The following is a 16097-nucleotide window of genomic DNA, read 5'->3' as shown; positions in this document are numbered from 1 at the left end:
AGCCACCCAGGCACCCCTCCAGCCCCTCTACTTTCATGGGCCTTTGCTGTTCTCTCATCCCCTCTGAGAACCTCTGGCCTCAACTCCCAGACCCAAAGAAAAAGGAGAGGAGGCACTGGAGAGGGAGGGACTGCAGCTTTATTATTCTGATGTGACCTGAGGGACGACTCCTTCACAACACCCCAACGTAACCCTTCACATGGCTTCTGAAGAGAAGCAGGTATGATTTGAAGAAATGGGGTCCCAGAGATGACATTGATATAGGGAAGCACATGAGGAGATGACTGGGATTACTGGGGGCAGAACTCTTTGGTAGATGCTGATGCTGCTGGGGTCAAGCAGGGAGGAGATGCTCTCCCTTTACAATGAGGTAGATGTAACATTGAAAGAAAACTCTTTGGCTTCAATCCCACATGGCATCTTGCGGGGGGGGGGGGCATGTCCCAGGGCTGGGTCCTAGAGTGGGCACCCTGAAAGAATCAAGGTGTGGGGGATGTCTCCTCCCCTCCCCTCAGCACTGGAGCTGGGACTCTTAATTCCAAGTGGGAGTTCTCATGGTGAGGTGCTGGAAGGGGGTCCTGTAGGGAGAAGAGGTGCAGGGTTGGTTGGACCCTGGGAAGCTGGCACAGGCTGGCGACGGGCAAAGAGAACACCTGACAAAGGGGTGAGGAGACAGTTAGAGGGAAAACACAGGCAGGAAGGGGTGGGCACAGAAACAGAAGAGGAAAACAAAAGTCAATGTCCTGATTGTTAGAACACCACACACATATCCCTGCCACAAACCAATGAGGACAAACCCCTTAGGTCAATGGAGATCCTGTGCCAATATAGATACCCTCAAACAGGTAAACAAGAAATATTTACACTGATACACAGGCCCATGACAAGGCAGACATCCCATGGTACCCATGCCAGAGAGGTCATGCCTTAGACCCCATGCCATTGTAGACACCCCTTTAACCCATGCCATTGTAGCAATCCCCTGACCACCACATTACCCATGCAAGTTTGGATATCCCTGAGCCTCATGCTAGCTGAGAAATTCTAAAATCCCCATGCCAGAGCAAATACCCCTGACTTCATGCCAATATAGACAGCCTGCAGTACCCATACCAGTGTAGACCACCCCGTTGATCTCTAGTGCCATGTTGATACTGCTGATACCACTGCCTGCCAGATTGAGAGGCCCATCCAGCCGCTCTTCTGTCCAGGAGGGGCAGGGAGTCACATTTTGGAGAATCAGGCTTCAGACTTATAAGCTCCCCCCTCCATCGTTATAGACAACCCCCATTCCACTTCTGCCGGACACCTATAATCACACAGTTGTCTATTGAGGGATCTTTCTGCCCCACCTCCAACACCTATGTTCTCCCTCAGTGCACAGACCCCTCCTCACCCCTTAGGGGAACCTTGCCACGGGGCAGGAAACTGGAGGGAACTCCAGGTCGAGGTGGGTCCATGTGCCCCATCAGCACAGCCCTCTTCTCTGGTGGCTCCTCTGGTGCCAACTTCTCCCTTGCAGTTCCCAAAGCCAGGCCCACAGGCAGTGCCAGTCGAGGGGCTGGAATTCCGCTTTCCTCTGGAAGAACAGGTCATTCAACTCTCTGGACCAACCAACTCTGCCTCTGCATTTGGTTCACCTCCCAGGCCTGGGACCAATGGAAGTTACCCAAGCTGAAGCACCAAGTGTGATCCGCCCCGCCCCCGCCCCCGCCCCACCCCATCCAGAGTCTCAGCCTTGAGGCTCTGAAGCTGGCGTGCCCAAAGGGCCAGTATATGCCTAGGTTGGTCCAAGATAATGTGGGGGCTTTTCTTGTTCTTAGTTATTAAATAATACAGGTCACAGGAGGCAAAAACTACATGCAAACAGGAGCCCAAGTTGGACAGGTGTGGAATGGAGCTCCTCTGGATAAATGGCCTTTTTCTGAGCTTCAGGCCCACATCGCAGTAACCTGTACCCCAGACCTCCCACGGCTTCATTGACCCCAAACCTCAGTACACCTGAACCTTAGCGATCGGCAAACCCCAGTGCCCTGTCAGTCCTTACTGCCCTCATACCTCAATGCCTCCCAGACTTCAGAGTCGCCACATTTTAATGTTCTCTATATTTCAGCACACCCCCTAGGTCTCAGAGACGCCCAAACCTCAGCCCCTCTCCCCTCACACCTTTCTTAATGGGGCTCGGGCTCAGCTGCGCGCAGGCGTGGGCCGGCAGGCCTGAGGTGGAGCCCTGGGCTGTACCGGGGCTGGGCGTAGGCGTCAGCGGGGCGGCGCCGGGACCCGAGAGGTGGCCCGGGGTTCCCCGAGGGGTAGACCCAGCTAAGCCGTAGAGCGGAGCGGCGGTATAAGCCTGACGACGGCCCTCGCGTCGGTTGCTGTCGATGGCTGCCTGGAGCTCCCCCGGGGAGCTAAGCGCCCGCGTCTCGCACTCGTAGGGGTACAGGTACTTCATGTACCTAGGGACGGACGAACAAGGCAGGGTGGGTGGGAGGCTAGACCCAACTGATCAAGCCCACCGCGAAAGTACCCCTGGGCCCTCCACGCCCTGTGGTCCCCTTCCCGCGCGCGCCTTCCAGCGCCTTCCCCGATACGCTCGCGCGCCTGGCCTCACTGGGTGCGTAGAGTGAAGGCTGCCGACGTGATGGTGGTGGGCAGGCTGAGGCCGCGCGTGACCTCCCGCCACACCTTGCGGTTGATGACTTCCACCAGGCCGCCTTTGGCTGTCACCAGACGGAAGAGCGCGTACAGGTCCAGCACCTGTTTTGCCATGATGGGCACACGGTTCACTGGTGTCCCTGGTGGGAGGTGGGCAGAGAGTCAGGACATTAAGACTGAGATCCTGTCTGCGGACATCCTCAAGGACTGAAGGAGTCAGTTACCTGGGCGAGGCCAGGGTACAGGGCAAGACCTCTGAGAAAAGGGAATAGGGAGGGACAGGGAGGTGGGATTCCAGGCAGAGTCCACAGAGCCCCCAAGTCCTGCATTGTAGCAGGAAGGACAGGAAGCTAGATCAGGGGTCGGCAAACTTCTGTAAAAGTCCAGACGGTAAATATTACAGGCTTTGAGGGTCAAACCTCTTCTGTCCCAACGACTCCACTCTGCCATAGATTGAAAGCAGGTATAGATAATATATAGAGGAATGGGCCCGGCTGTGTTGCAATAAAAACTTTATTTACAGACCCTGAAATTCGAATTTCACATGTCCTTAAATGTCATTCGTCTTTTAAATTTTTCCCACTATTTAAAAATGTAAAAACCATTCTTATCCTGCTAGATTTGGCCAGTAGGCTTAAGTTTGCCGACCCCCGGGGTAGACCCCTAGAGTAGACTGTAGTAAGGACTTCCTGATAGTGCTGAAGAGCTGGACTCCCCTAAGCAGGGGCCCCAGGATGGCTGCCCGAGACCGGGGGATGGCTGATGGGAGAAGCAGCGGCCCCCCGGCTCGGCTCACCAACTCCGCAGCTCACGCCGCCCCCGCTGGCCAGTCCTGACAAAGGGGCCTGTCTGCGCTGAGCGATGGGCCCCAGTTAATTCCTTACCGATCCCGTCCCCTTCCGCCGCCGCCTTTGGACCCGAACAATTAGCTGCGGCCTGATTAATGGGGGGAAATTATCGGTCCCGCGGGACCTCCTCCCCCAGCAGAGGGAGCGGAGGGAGGCAGGGACCGGAGGGAGGCAGAGCTCCCGGCCAGAGGGTGATGGGAGGGAATGCTGGGACCTGCTCAGACCACCCTACCCCACTTCCCCAGTGGAGGCAGACCTCGAGGAAAGGAAGGGAGGGGACATTGGGACCAAAATGACTGGCCCTCCCTGGGAAGCAAAAAAGACCTGGGGTCCCACTGATGCTCCCTGGCTATAAAGGATCCCAAAAGGGGATGCTGGGCCTGCAGTGGGAGCCTGGGGGACTTTGACCAGCAGCTGCACTAAGGAAGGGAGGGGGGGTGCAGTGCAGCTAGTTAATTAGTGGCTTATCAGGCCAAGCTCGGAGTGAGTTAATTAGCTTTGTAGAGAGAGATAATGAGTCAGTCTTCGGACCCATGAATCTGGGGAGAAGCCTAAGTGATGGACTGCCGCCCACCCTGATCTCCTGGACCCTTGCATTTTCTTCTAGCTCTGAGAATCCTGGAAAGGAATTCCTCCTCCTCCACAATCTCAAATCACATGGTCCCCAGCCTACCCCTTGGGAAGTCCTTCCTTCAGTCTAAGCCCAGTCCTTCCTGCTGTGGAGCACATTGGGTGTCCCCTGCCTAAAGCAAGGGGAAACTGAGGAGAGACAAGGCTGGACAAAGGGCCACTGAAAGAGGAACAAGGCATTCCCAGCCCCCCAATCCTGGGAACCACCCCCAAGCCAACCCCCTACCAGTTCCCCCTCCCACCCTCCCAATTGATCCCACACTCATTAACCTGCCAGTGGGCTGGCCACTAATTAATCCCTGGGTGGAGGAGGGGGGCAGGGTCAGAGGTTAAAGACGCTATTGAGGGCCCAAAGGATAGGTGTTGCCAAGCTCAGGCCTCTGCAGAGAGGACCCAACCTAGGGACTAAACCCTGGGGTCTCCCTTCCTCAGAACTGGTAGGTAGGGGTCCTTCCCTTACATCATCCCACTCACCCCTCTTCTGCATGAAGCTAAACAGGTCATCCAGAAATTCCTTCCTCTTGGGGTCTGCATCAAGCTCGTACAGCTGGGGAAGGACTGAGGTCATTTTTCAGCTCCACTGACTTCCCCCCTCCCCCTGGGACCCCAACTCAGGTTATACCCTGAATAAGGGTTCTTAGCTGAAAGGGTGAGTAGGGTCTGAAATATGGACTTCCTGGTATTAGACTCTCTCTCCCCATAAGGGTAGGTAGGGGCACTTTTTTCTAATATAGAAGACCCTCCATTGGCCAGGCAGGCCCTGGGAAACTCAAACAATCCCTCTGGGGAATAGGGGACTGAGAGGAAGTTTAGCTGCCCTCTAGGGCATGCACAGAGCCCTAGGGAGGAAGTCAGGCTAGGAGAGTGCATCACATTGAAGAAACTGACAGATGTCTCTGAGGCGCTCATTTACTCTTGCTCATTCCTGCAAAGGCTTCTTGCTTTTCACATCTCCATGCATCAAGGCTAGGGACGAAGGGCACAGATACCTCTAAACCATTCCTCAGGCAGAGTGGATGCTCAGAAGCTCCTGGATTGAAACGTGGGGCCCCTGAGTCCACCTTCTGGTCTCTTACCAGGGACAGTGACCTCTCCACTATAGAGGCTGCCACAGAGGTAATGGCCCTGCACCACTCAGGACCTTTGGGGTCAGAACTTGGAAGGCCCAGAGGTCATTCCACACATTTCCAGTCACTTGGAGCCTCATCTCCAGTTTCACCTCCCAAATACCACCCAGGACAAACAATCCCAAGAGTAACAGTCATTTACCCAGAATAACAGTCCCTGAGTAACACCAATAGGTAACACTCCATTCCCCAAGAAGAACTCTCAGAACAACAACAAAAAACACCCATAAGTAACAAACCCTAGAGTTCCACTTTAGACCTACACTCCCATAAGAACCAAGCCCTAAGTATTAGATGGATACACACAAATAACACACATGCTCTCCAAGTAATAATTCCCAGAATTATAGCCAGAAGAGACAGTCACTAGAACCACAGAGCTCTGAATAACTCTTCCAGTTTGACGCTAATGCCACAGAGTACTAGGCACAGATGAATACTTCTGGAAAATACCCAAGACCAACATCCTACAAGTAACATTACCAGGACAACACAGCTAGAGTCAGAGTCCCTCATAATACCCTCATAGTGACAACCTGAAGCAGTGCCTTAGAATAACAACCAGATGCATTCCACAGAGAGGAAGAACCTCAAATTAAGGCTCTATGAGTAAGATCTTGTCATTCCCAGCTGTGCAGGAGTCCTTTAGTCACTCTGCGGCTGTAGTGGCCATCACAGACTAGGAACTGTCACACACAGACTTCAGGCCATGGAGAGGTTTGGATGAGGGCAGTGCACCAGGGAAGAGATGAGGCGGCTATCAGCTTGCCAGAGAACTAGCAACCTCCAGCCTGCTTCGAAAGACAGAAATAGGCAGCCCAGGAAACCCCCACTGGTTGCTGGAATATGACCTTGTGACTTGATGTGGGAGAAGGTAGGGTATGATGGTTCTGGCACTGGAATCCTCATTCCTCAGATCCCACTCCCTCAAAAGAATTCTTGAAGCTCTTCACCCCTCCCACTTTTCCTTCCAGCCTCACCAAAAGCCTCTAGTCTGTCATGCCTCCATGTTTCTGGGCGTCTCCTGCACCTTTCAGTGTGTGCCTATGCACTTTTTTCCATGTCTCTGGGTGTCTGTTGCTCCCTTCCTGTCATTTTCTATCTTTCAGTCTTCCCCCTCTCTCCAAGTCTCTGTGTCTCTGTCTTTTCCATCCTGCAGAGGGCAGTGGGGGTGGGTGGGCTAAAAATCCCCTGGTTTTGCCTTTGCCCAGAGAAAGGGGAGAGGGTCTGACATCGACGGGGTCCTACCTGCTTGAACTGTTCCTCGTAGGTCCATTCATGGGGATGAGGTCCAGGGGGTTGGCTGGAAGGTGAGCTGGGGCCCCGTGTCCCTGGATGGCTCTCCTCGGCTGCCTCCTCCTCTGCCCCAGCTTCCTCCCCTTCCTCATCCTCTTCAGCATCCTCCTCTTCTTCAGTCCCAACCTCCCCCAAGGCCCCCTCAGGGGCCTGCAGGGTCCGGGGGCCAGGCAAAGGAGGTAGTGGTGGTGGCAGTGAGCGTGGGGGGGCCAATGGCCCCACCCCTTGGGCCAGGCGGGCTGCCTGCTGCCTCTGCAGGGCCTCCATTACAGCTTCCAGGCGCAGTCCCCCCGCTGGTGAGGGGGCTGGCACCAGGCGGGGCCCCGAGGAAAGGGCCGCCTGTGGGGGTGGGAATTATGAGTGTTGGGCCCTGCTGCCCCCACAACCCCCAGCACAAGAGGAGCTGGTCACTGATTCCGGGAAGTATAAAGGGGCCACAAGAAAAAAAGCAGAAAGATAGCTTTTCCAGAGATTGACAGACATGGGTAGAAAGAGCAGGAGAGACAAGAAACGAGACCCAAAGAGATGGAAAGGGACATTGACAGAGGACAGGTAGAGACAGCAGATCAGAGAGGGTGACAAGGACCAAGAAACAGAGAGAAGGAGAGGGGAGGGGGGAGAGAAGGCGAGAGCAAAAGAGAGATCCAAGGGAGAGACAATGAAAGGAGAGGTACAGAAATAGAAATAGAGATGAGACTGAGAGACAATGAGAGATCGAGGTGGGAAGAGACAGAGATATCCAGCAAAGACAAGAACGGAGAGACAGAAGTGGGGAGAGATGAGATTGACAGAGATGCTGGGTAAAGAGGGAAGGTAAGAGACATAGAGAAGCAAGAGATAAATAACAAGACCTGAGTGGCAGGCAGTCCAGAGACGGACAGGGACAGAGACAGAGCTGGAGAGACAAATAGTGAGATAGTGGTTGAGAGGGACCGGGGAATAGCGACGCAGCATGAAGGAGACAGAGACTGAAGAGAGAGAAGAGATTAGAAGGAAACAGGGGGAGACAGTAAATAGGGGAAAACAGAGACAGAGGTAAGGAAACAGACGGAGAGACGGGGCAGAGACGCAGAGGACCAGCACTGAGGAGGCGCGGGAACAGAGGGCGGTGGGGACAGAGCCTGGGACCGGGCGGGCTAGGGACCACGACCGCGGGGTCTCGACGCCCGCTCTCTGGCTTCCCACGGCCCGCGGCGCACTCACCAGCCTGGAGCGGCCCGGTGCCCCCGGCGTCTCCACGGCGCTCCCTCTGCTCCGCCCGCCTCTCGGGCAGCCACTAGCTCCGCTCGCTTCCCTGCGCGGGGTCCCCCGCCGTGCGCTCCTGCCGCCGTGCGCTCTTCTGACCGCGGTGCGCTCACAAGCGGCTCTGCCGGCGCCGCCGCGGGGGCGGGACCCGACAGGGGCAGGGCGGGCGGGGGCGCCCGGGGAGAGGCCCGGGGGGCCTCTGCCGATCCCAGCCCCCCAACAGGTGTTTCCCCCTTCGTACTATCAGACGGGGGCGGAGAGGGCGCTGGAGAGCTGCCGGGGATCGTTCAAAGGAGAGTGAGGAGTCTAACACCACTGGACTCTGGACCAGGGCTCCGTCACACCAAGTCGTGCCCCCCAAATCCACACTCAGTGCCTGGCATTCACACACAGATAACCGTGTTCATACCCTGTCACAAGTTCAGGCACACAGCCGCCCTGTCTCACATATCTGGTTACACGGACATTACAGCACCAGTGGCCTGGGCAGGTTGTGATCATGAGGGGACTCACTCGGCAAGATGCTAGGTGAATGTGGAGGGCCTGCACAGAGCAAAAGCTTTCCCGCTGCCCTGCCCAAGCGCTGTCCCCAAACGCATGCACGATGCAGCTTGCGCAGTCCGTGCCCACGGTGGCGAAGGCACACATCTGCACTGACACGCAGAGGTCATTGAACTGCTTCGGCACCCACATCAGCAGGCTACACACGCCACGCGCAGATACATTCACACTTTGTTGTTGTTGTTTTGTTTTAAAGCTTTTGTAACCTTCTGTTATGGACATTTTCAAACATATACCCAAGGAGAATAATAGTATTATGAACCTCTGGTATCCATCCCACATTTCAACTGTCATTCTTACCATTTTGCCAATCTTCACATGCTTCCTCAACCATTTTGTGTGTGACTCCACAGTTTGTATTTCCAGACCCCTTCAGCCAACTGTTCCAGGCCCACTCTACCCCCAGTGATCCCCCAGAGGCTGAGATTCTTTATCTTATTTGGGGGCGCTGAGTGGCAGGCCACGATTTGATTTTTCCTCTGAGAAGCTTGGATACCCCCTCCCTTTCCTAGGCACCCTCATAACTTCTCCAGTTTCTTCCTGTGCCCAATGGGATGGACCTACCAAAAGCATGACAGCCATCCAGAAATGATTCCAAGTATGTGAGTGAACAACCTGTATCTGTTGGTTTGACACCTGGCTTGAGTATGAAACTCAACTATGTCAGAGCCAGGGACCATCCTCTGACCTCACACCCAGTGAGGCACACTGTTCTCAGGGCCAAGATTCCTTGAGGAGGCAGAAATCCAGGTGTGACTTTGCCTCCCCTCCCCTCCCTCCTCTCAGACCCAGCTTGTCCTGGCCTGGATCACTACTAGCTCTTCCTACTTCTCCTCTTGTGCTTACTTCTCTTCTTGTGTAACACCTTGCAGGTCTTCTTCTTCTTCTTTTTTTTTGAAAGATTTTATTTATTTATTTGACACACAGAGAGAGATCAAAAGTAGGCAGAGAGGCAGGCAGAGAGAGAGGGGGAAGCAGGCTCCCCACTGAGCAGAAAGCCCCATGTGGGGCTCAATCCCAGCACCCTGAGATCATGACCTGAGCTGAAGGCAGAGGCTTAACCCACTGAGTCACCGAGGCGCCCCACCTTGCCACTCTTCTTGTCCTCTAACCTCCACCTTTGTCCCTCGCCCAGATTCCACTGCAGCACTAAGTCCTTGTTTTCTTTGACCCATCCCTGATCATACTGAAACTCAGTACTGCTCATACCTTTGGCTCACTCCAGTGTTCTCCTGCTTACATTTCAGACCTGACAGCCAGACAATCCCAACCTCCCAAGAAGCAGCCTTGGTGATCCAACTGCCTTCAGTACTGATGCCTGCTCCCCCATAGCTTTGTGTGCCGTGAGTTCTCCTGAAGAGTCCTGCTCCCTCTTCGGGACCCAGAGGGGAGAATCTGAAGGTGCAGAAGCTGGCAGACATGTCTTAGGGGCTTCTGGGGAATAAGGACAGAGGGTAGAGCTCTGAAGAACTCCTGTGCCCACCTTGCTCCCCTTAAACCCTACCCCATACCCAAACCTCTGCTTTGAAAAGAGGGGGTACCTGGAGAGAGAGATGGTTAAGATTTTTCTTGGAAAGACAGAAACTGGCCTAGGGAAATTCCAGTTCTGAGAGTTTGGAGACTGCTTTGCAGAGGGCAGAGTAGGACAGGGGCAAGGGATTGGGCAACTAATCCCAAAAGGAAGGAAATCAATCTTGAATCAAGCATAGTAAACCTGTCCTTGGGGTCTGGGCCAGGAGGGCTACAACTGAGAAGGGCGGAGAGGAAGCAATAAGCATCACTGGGACCTGGTTTACCTCTCTCTTCATCTGTGAAGAGGAGAGGCTGTCTCTTACACCCTCGCTGAACTCCCATCTGATCCTAAACCACCTCACAGAGACAAAGACAGAAAGACACAGACCTCCATATATCCAACACATATTTACTGAGCACCTTTGTGCTAGATGCTGTTGGACAGGGGAATAAATAAAACATATTATAATGGTATAATTCCAGTGGGGGAAATACACAGTATATTAGATGGCAATAATTAAAGTGGGGAAAAATAAATCTGGGTTGAGGGGAATAGAAAGGAAAGGATACATGCTACCCATTACATTGTAACAAACTACACTTAAACTTAGCAAGCTTAAAACATTTATTTTCTCACAATTCAGTGGATCAGGAATTTGAGAGTGGCGTAGCTGAGTGGTTCTGGCTCACTTCTCATGAGGTTGTAGTGCAAATACTGGCTGTAGCTACAGCTCCATGAAGACTAGACTAGAATTGGAGGATCCACCTCCAGGATGGCTCACTCCCATGGCTGTTGGTGGGAAGCTGTTCTCCCTGATGGAACTCTCCAGAGGACAGGGCCTTGTGCCTCAGTGTCTTCCTAACATGGAGTTGGTTTCCCCCAGATTGACCCAAGAGAGACTAAAAGAGGCAGCAATGCTATTTTATGGGCTAATCCTGGAAATCAGTCACTTCTGACATGTATTTGTTAAAATTACATAACCAAGTCCAGGCCATATTCAAGGGGAAGGGAATTAGTCTTCATCTCTTAAAGGGAGGAGTATCAAAAATTTTATGGAGGCATTTTAAAACCACCATAGAAGGGTGCCTGGGTGGCTCAAATGGTTCAGCATCTGCCCTGCATTGGGCTTGCAGCTCAGTGGGGAGTCTGTTTCTCCCTCTGCCCCTGCTTGTGCTCTCTCTCAAATGAATAAATAAAAAATCTTAAAAAAAAAAAAAAACACACAACTGGGGCACTGGTGGCTTAGTCGTTAACCATCTGCCTTCAGCTCATGTCAAGATCCCAGAGATCAAGTCCTGCTTTGGGATCCCTGCTCAGTGAGCCTGCTTCTCCCTCTCCCTTTCCCTCTGCTGCTCCCCTGCTGTGCTCTATCAAACAAATAAATAAAATCTTTAAAACATAAAGAAAGAAATAAAAATAAAACCACCACAGAACAGGGAGAGGGACAGTGCCTGGCTGGCTCAGTTGGCAGAGCATATGACTCTTTTTTTTTTTTTAAAGATTTATTTTATTTATTCTAGAGAGAGAAGGAGTGTGTAGTGGGAGGGACAGAGGGAGTGGGAGAGAGAATCTCAAGCAGACTCCCCACTAAGCGTGGAGCCCAATACAGGGCTCAATCTCATGACCATGAGACCATGGCCTGAGCCCAAATAGAGTTGGATGCTTAACCAACTGAGCCACCTAGGCACTCTAGAGCATGCAACTCATGATATCAGGATTGTGAGTTCGATTCCCATGTTGAGTGTGGGGTCTACTTAGACAAATGATAAATTAAAACAAACAAACACCCTTTTGTGTTTACAGAAATGTTAAGGGAAGAACCAAGTATTGAAGGAGTGGAAGAAAAGAGCCACAGGCATAGGGAAGAGCACAGCAGCCAGAACAGCAGGTGCAAATATCCTGTGGTGGAAGTTTGCTTGGTGTATTGGAGGAAAGCAAGGAAGACACTGTGCTAAAATAAGGTAGCAATGATTAGACGTTTGGTCACAGCTAACATGGGCCTTAGAGTTGGTAGGTACCTGGAGGCAGTGAAAGGACTAAATGAGATGGAAACCATTAGAAATGTCTGAGCATAAGGAAAGACAAAGAAATGTCTGAGCAGAGAGAAGACAGAAGTCTGACTTCACAGTCATCCACACAGGAAACAAACATGAGGATTAAGAAGCTGTTGCAGTAATCCAGGTCCAAGATGCCCTGGACCAAATGGTAACAGTGAAAGTGGCAAGACATGGGTAGATTCTGATATGTTTTATCTTTAAAACAGGATCTGGGTGGCGCCTGGGTGGCTCAGTGGGTTAAGCCGCTGCCTTCGGCTCAGGTCATGATCTCAGAGTCCTGGGATCGAGCCTTGCATCAGGCTCTCTGCTCAGCGGGGAGCCTGCTTCCTCCTCTCTCTCTGCTTGCCTCTCTCTCTGCTTGCCTCTCTGCCTGCTTGTGATCTCTCTCTGTCAAATAAATAAAATCTTTAAAAAAAACAAAAAACAAACAGGATCTGGGGGTGCCTGGGTAGCTCAGTGGGTTGGGCCTCTGCCTTCAGCTCAGGTCATGATCTCAGGGTCCTGGGATCAAGCCCCGCATCAGGCTCTCCGGAGCCTGCTTCCCCCTCTCTCTCTGCCTACTTGTGATCCCTATCAAATAAATAAACAAAATTTTTAAAACAAACAAACAAACAAAAAACAGGATCTGTATAGGGCACCTGGGTGGCTCAGATGGTTAAGCGTCTGCCTTCGGCTGTTTGTGATCTGGGGGTCCTGGGATCCCTGCTCAGCAAGGAGCCTGCTTCCCCATCTCTCTGCCTGCCTCTGCCTATTTGTGATCTCTGTCAAATAAATTAATAAAATCTTAAAACAAAAACAAAAACAGGATCTGTTGATGGATATCGGATGTGAGAATGAAAGGTATTCAAGATGGGACGCCTGGTTGGCTCAGTTAGTACAGTATGTGATTCGATCTTGGGGTTGTGAGTTCAAGCCCCATGTTGGGTGTAGAGATTACTTAAAATTATAATCTTTTAAAAAAATTTTATTCATTTATTCACTTGACAGAGAGAGAGAGAAAGAGAGAACAGATGGGGGATGGAGCAGAGGGAGAGGGACAAACAGACTCCGCACTGGGCAGAGCCTGATCCAATGACCCTGAGATCACAACCTAAGCCAAAATCAAGAGCTGCCCATTCAACCACTGAGCCATCCAGGTGCCCCTAAAAATAAAATCTTAAAAAAATAAATACATTTAAAAAACAATAAAATCTTTTTCCTTTAGATTTTATTTGTTTGTTGGAGAGAGTGAGCACACAAGAACAGGGGGAGAGGCAGGTGGAGGGAGAAACAGGCTCCTTGCCAAGCAAGAAGACCGATGTAGGAAATGATCCCAGGACTCTGGGATCATGACCTGAGCTGAAGGCAGATGCTTAACTGAGCCACCCAGGCACCCCAAAATAAAATCTTAAGGAAAAAAAAAGGTACCCAAGATGACTCCAAGATTCTTGGCAGCTGAGTACATGTAGGTACCCTGAACTCAGACAGTAAAGACTGTAAGAGGTGCTGGGCTAGGAGCGAAATCAGTTTGTGCTGCCATTTTATTTTATTTTTTAACTTTTTAAAAAGATTTTATTTATTTATTTGACAGATAGAGATCACAAGTAGGCAGAGAGGCAGGCAGAGAGAGAGAGAGGAGGAGCAGGCTCCCTGCTGAGCAGAGAGCCCGATGCAGGGCTCGATCCCAGGACCCTGGGATCATGACTCGAGCCAAAGGCAGAGGCTTTAACCCACTGAGCCACCCTGGCGCCCCTATTTTTTTTTTTTTTAAGTTTTATTTGTTTGGGAGAGAGAGCACAAACAGGCAGAGTGGCAGGCACAGGGAGTGGGAGAGGCAGATGCTTAGCCAACTGAACCACCGAGGAGCCCCTCGCTGCCATTTTAAGTTTGCGATGCCAATGAGACAGTCAAGTGGAGAAGACAGTCTGGTATCTGAACCCGGAGCTCAGAGGTCTAGGTTAAGACAAAACAAACCCCCCACCACCCCATACACACACACACACACACACACACGCACGCACACAAAACACAGGAGTTAAGGCATATAGATGGTCCTCAAGACCCATCCATGTTGTTATAAATGGCAGGTTTTCCTTTTTTAATGGCTGAATAATATTCCGTGGTATGTTCATATGGACCTTCATACATACATACATTTTCTTTATACATTCATCTTTGCAGGCATTATGCTAAGTGAAGTTAAGTCAGATGAAGACAAGTACTCTATGTTCTCACTTATATGTGAACTCTACAAAAATCCAAACTCACAGAAACAGAGAACAGACTGATAGTTGCCAGCGGTGGGGGTAGGTGGGCATGAGGGCAGGGTTGGGGGGTAGTGGAGAAGTGAGGGAAGGTAGTTAAGAGGCACAAACTTCCAGCTGTAAAATAAATAAGTCCTGTGGATGTAATGTGAAGCTTAGTCCTCTAATACTGTATTATTTAAGAGTATATGAAACACCATACAGAGAGGGACACCTGGGTGGCTCAGTCGGTTAAGTGTTTGCTCAGGTCATGATCCCAGGGTCCTGGGATCCAGCCCTCCATTGGCTTCCCTGCTCCTCTTCCTGTCACTCCCACTGCTTATACTATGACGAAGAAAGATATAAAATCTTGAAAAAAAAACTACATATAGAATTGAAAAGTTGCTGGGAGTAGATATTGGAAGTTCTCACCTCAAGAAAAAAAAACTATATGAGACGATGGATGCTAACTTACTGCGGTAATCATTCCACCATACATGTATCAAATCATTATACTGAACACCTTAAATGAACAGAATGTTGTATGTCAATTATAGTTCGATGAAACTGTTAAAAAAAAAAAAAAGACAAAGATATTTGAAAACACCTGGGAGGGGTATAGAGAGAGAAGTTCGAGGATTAACTCTTGGGAAGTTAAAGGAGCCAATCTAGGATTTATGGAGGTAAGAGCAAGGTAAGGAGCCAATTTAGGGCGAGTGGAGTTCGGGAAACTTGAGTGTTTTATGAGGAATTAACTGCATCAAAAGAAAGTTAAGAAATACCCATTGGGTCTTGCAATTCAGGGAGGAGTCTGGGAGCCTAGCCCCATGTGGAAAAGGAAAGAGGACAAGCGGAGCTAGGGCATTCCTGATAGATGTGGTCTCTGAGCTGTGGCAGAGCTGGGTTACAGGGTGGGAGAAATCCTTAGAGGAATGGCTTTGCAACCCAGTGGAGAAGCCCCAGCCAAGACCTGTCACAGCCAACACAGTTGTGGTAGTGAGAATGGCCATCTTGCCTGGGCCTCACATTCACTGAGGTACAAACCGAAACTTGGTTTCCCAATGGTTTTATATGTAGTCTTTGGTGTTGTTGTTCATTAGGATGTTATTTGGGGATGCCTGAGTGGGTCAGTTGGGTGTCTGTCTTCAGCTCATAATCCCAGAGTCCTGGATCTAGTCCAGCACTGGGCTCTTTGCTCAGTGGGACTCTACTTCTCCCTTTGCTTGCTGCTCTCTCAAAAGATTGTATATACTGTTGAGTTTGTATATAAAAACTGAGTATTTTGGGGGCACCTGGGTGGCTCAGTTGGTTAAGCGTCTGCCTTGGGCTCAGGTCGTATCTCAGGGTCCTGGGATCAAGCCCCATTTCAGGCTCTGTGCTCAGTGGGGAGTCTACTTTTCCCTCTCCCTGACCCTCCCCACCACTAGTGCTCTCTCTCCATCTCAAACAAAATCTTTTAAAAAATTGTGTATTTTTATAACCAGTTTCCTTCTGTTCTTAATATAGCAGGAGGCGTAAGAAGTGACAGTGGCCTGGCTCTTACTCAACCTCAGAACAAGGTCAGGAGGAAGGTGAGGCCAGCCAGATGCCAGGGTGCAAAATTTAAGAGGTCAAAGGTGGTGTCCCTGGGAGTGACAGCACCTTAGGCACCTCTTTTGCCCCACCCTAGCACCAGGACACCTCGGACACCACCAGGTAGCACTCTTGCTCTCCACCCCTGGGGGCTTCTATGAAGTCAGGTGTTCTAGAAAAGACAGATTGGAGAGGAAGAACTCCTACTCTGGGTGGGCATTATCATCCTAGAAAACAGACAAAAATGATTGTGCCTCCTTCAGCTCAAAAGTGGGTATACACTGCCACCCAGTGGCCATCCAGGGTTGAAGTACCAGGACTATTTCCAGAATGGCTCAGGCAGAGGTTAAGGCAAGAACAAGTCACACACT

The 16097-nt window shown here is 51.1% G+C and overlaps 1 protein-coding gene across 2 annotated transcripts; it reads right to left on the bottom strand.

Moving 5' to 3' along the window:
• Nucleotides 1-120: 120 nt before the first annotated feature.
• On the bottom strand, nt 121-16009 carry ARID3C (AT-rich interaction domain 3C). 2 transcript variants are annotated; one of them, XM_059141700.1, is made up of 8 exons: nt 7760-16009; nt 6509-6895; nt 4608-4680; nt 2612-2795; nt 2167-2456; nt 1397-1579; nt 1114-1203; nt 121-653 (listed from the first exon to the last, which is right to left on the bottom strand). In XM_059141700.1, exons 2-8 carry the CDS (start codon nt 6821-6823, stop codon nt 553-555), a joined length of 1236 nt encoding a protein of 411 aa, XP_058997683.1. In that variant the 5' UTR covers nt 6824-6895; nt 7760-16009; the 3' UTR covers nt 121-552. The 2 variants fall into 2 exon arrangements, with proteins under 2 accessions (XP_058997683.1, XP_058997684.1); XM_059141701.1 differs by lacking the exons at nt 1114-1203; nt 7760-16009 and having other exon boundaries at nt 6509-6861.
• Between the last annotated feature and the right edge of the window lie 88 nt (nt 16010-16097).

The sequence above is a fragment of the Mustela lutreola genome, chromosome 12 (assembly GCF_030435805.1).
Source record: "Mustela lutreola isolate mMusLut2 chromosome 12, mMusLut2.pri, whole genome shotgun sequence".
Lineage (NCBI taxonomy): Eukaryota > Metazoa > Chordata > Mammalia > Carnivora > Mustelidae > Mustela > Mustela lutreola.
This window is presented reverse-complemented; position numbering and strand designations above follow the sequence as displayed.

What these genes read in the sequence shown, in the direction of transcription:
- ARID3C (XM_059141700.1), bottom strand. Translation starts at nt 6,823, where the DNA reads ATGGAGGCCCTGCAGAGGCAGCAGGCAGCCCGCCTGGCCCAAGGGGTG. An exon ending in ACGAGGAACAGTTCAAGCAG is followed by an intron (nt 4,681 to 6,508) that starts GTAGGACCCCGT and finishes GTCCTTCCCCAG; the next exon opens with CTGTACGAGCTTGATGCAGA. An exon ending in CAACGGGGTGGTCTACACTG is followed by an intron (nt 654 to 1,113) that starts GTATGGGTACTG and finishes CCCCTTTGTCAG; the next exon opens with GTGTTCTCTTTGCCCGTCGC.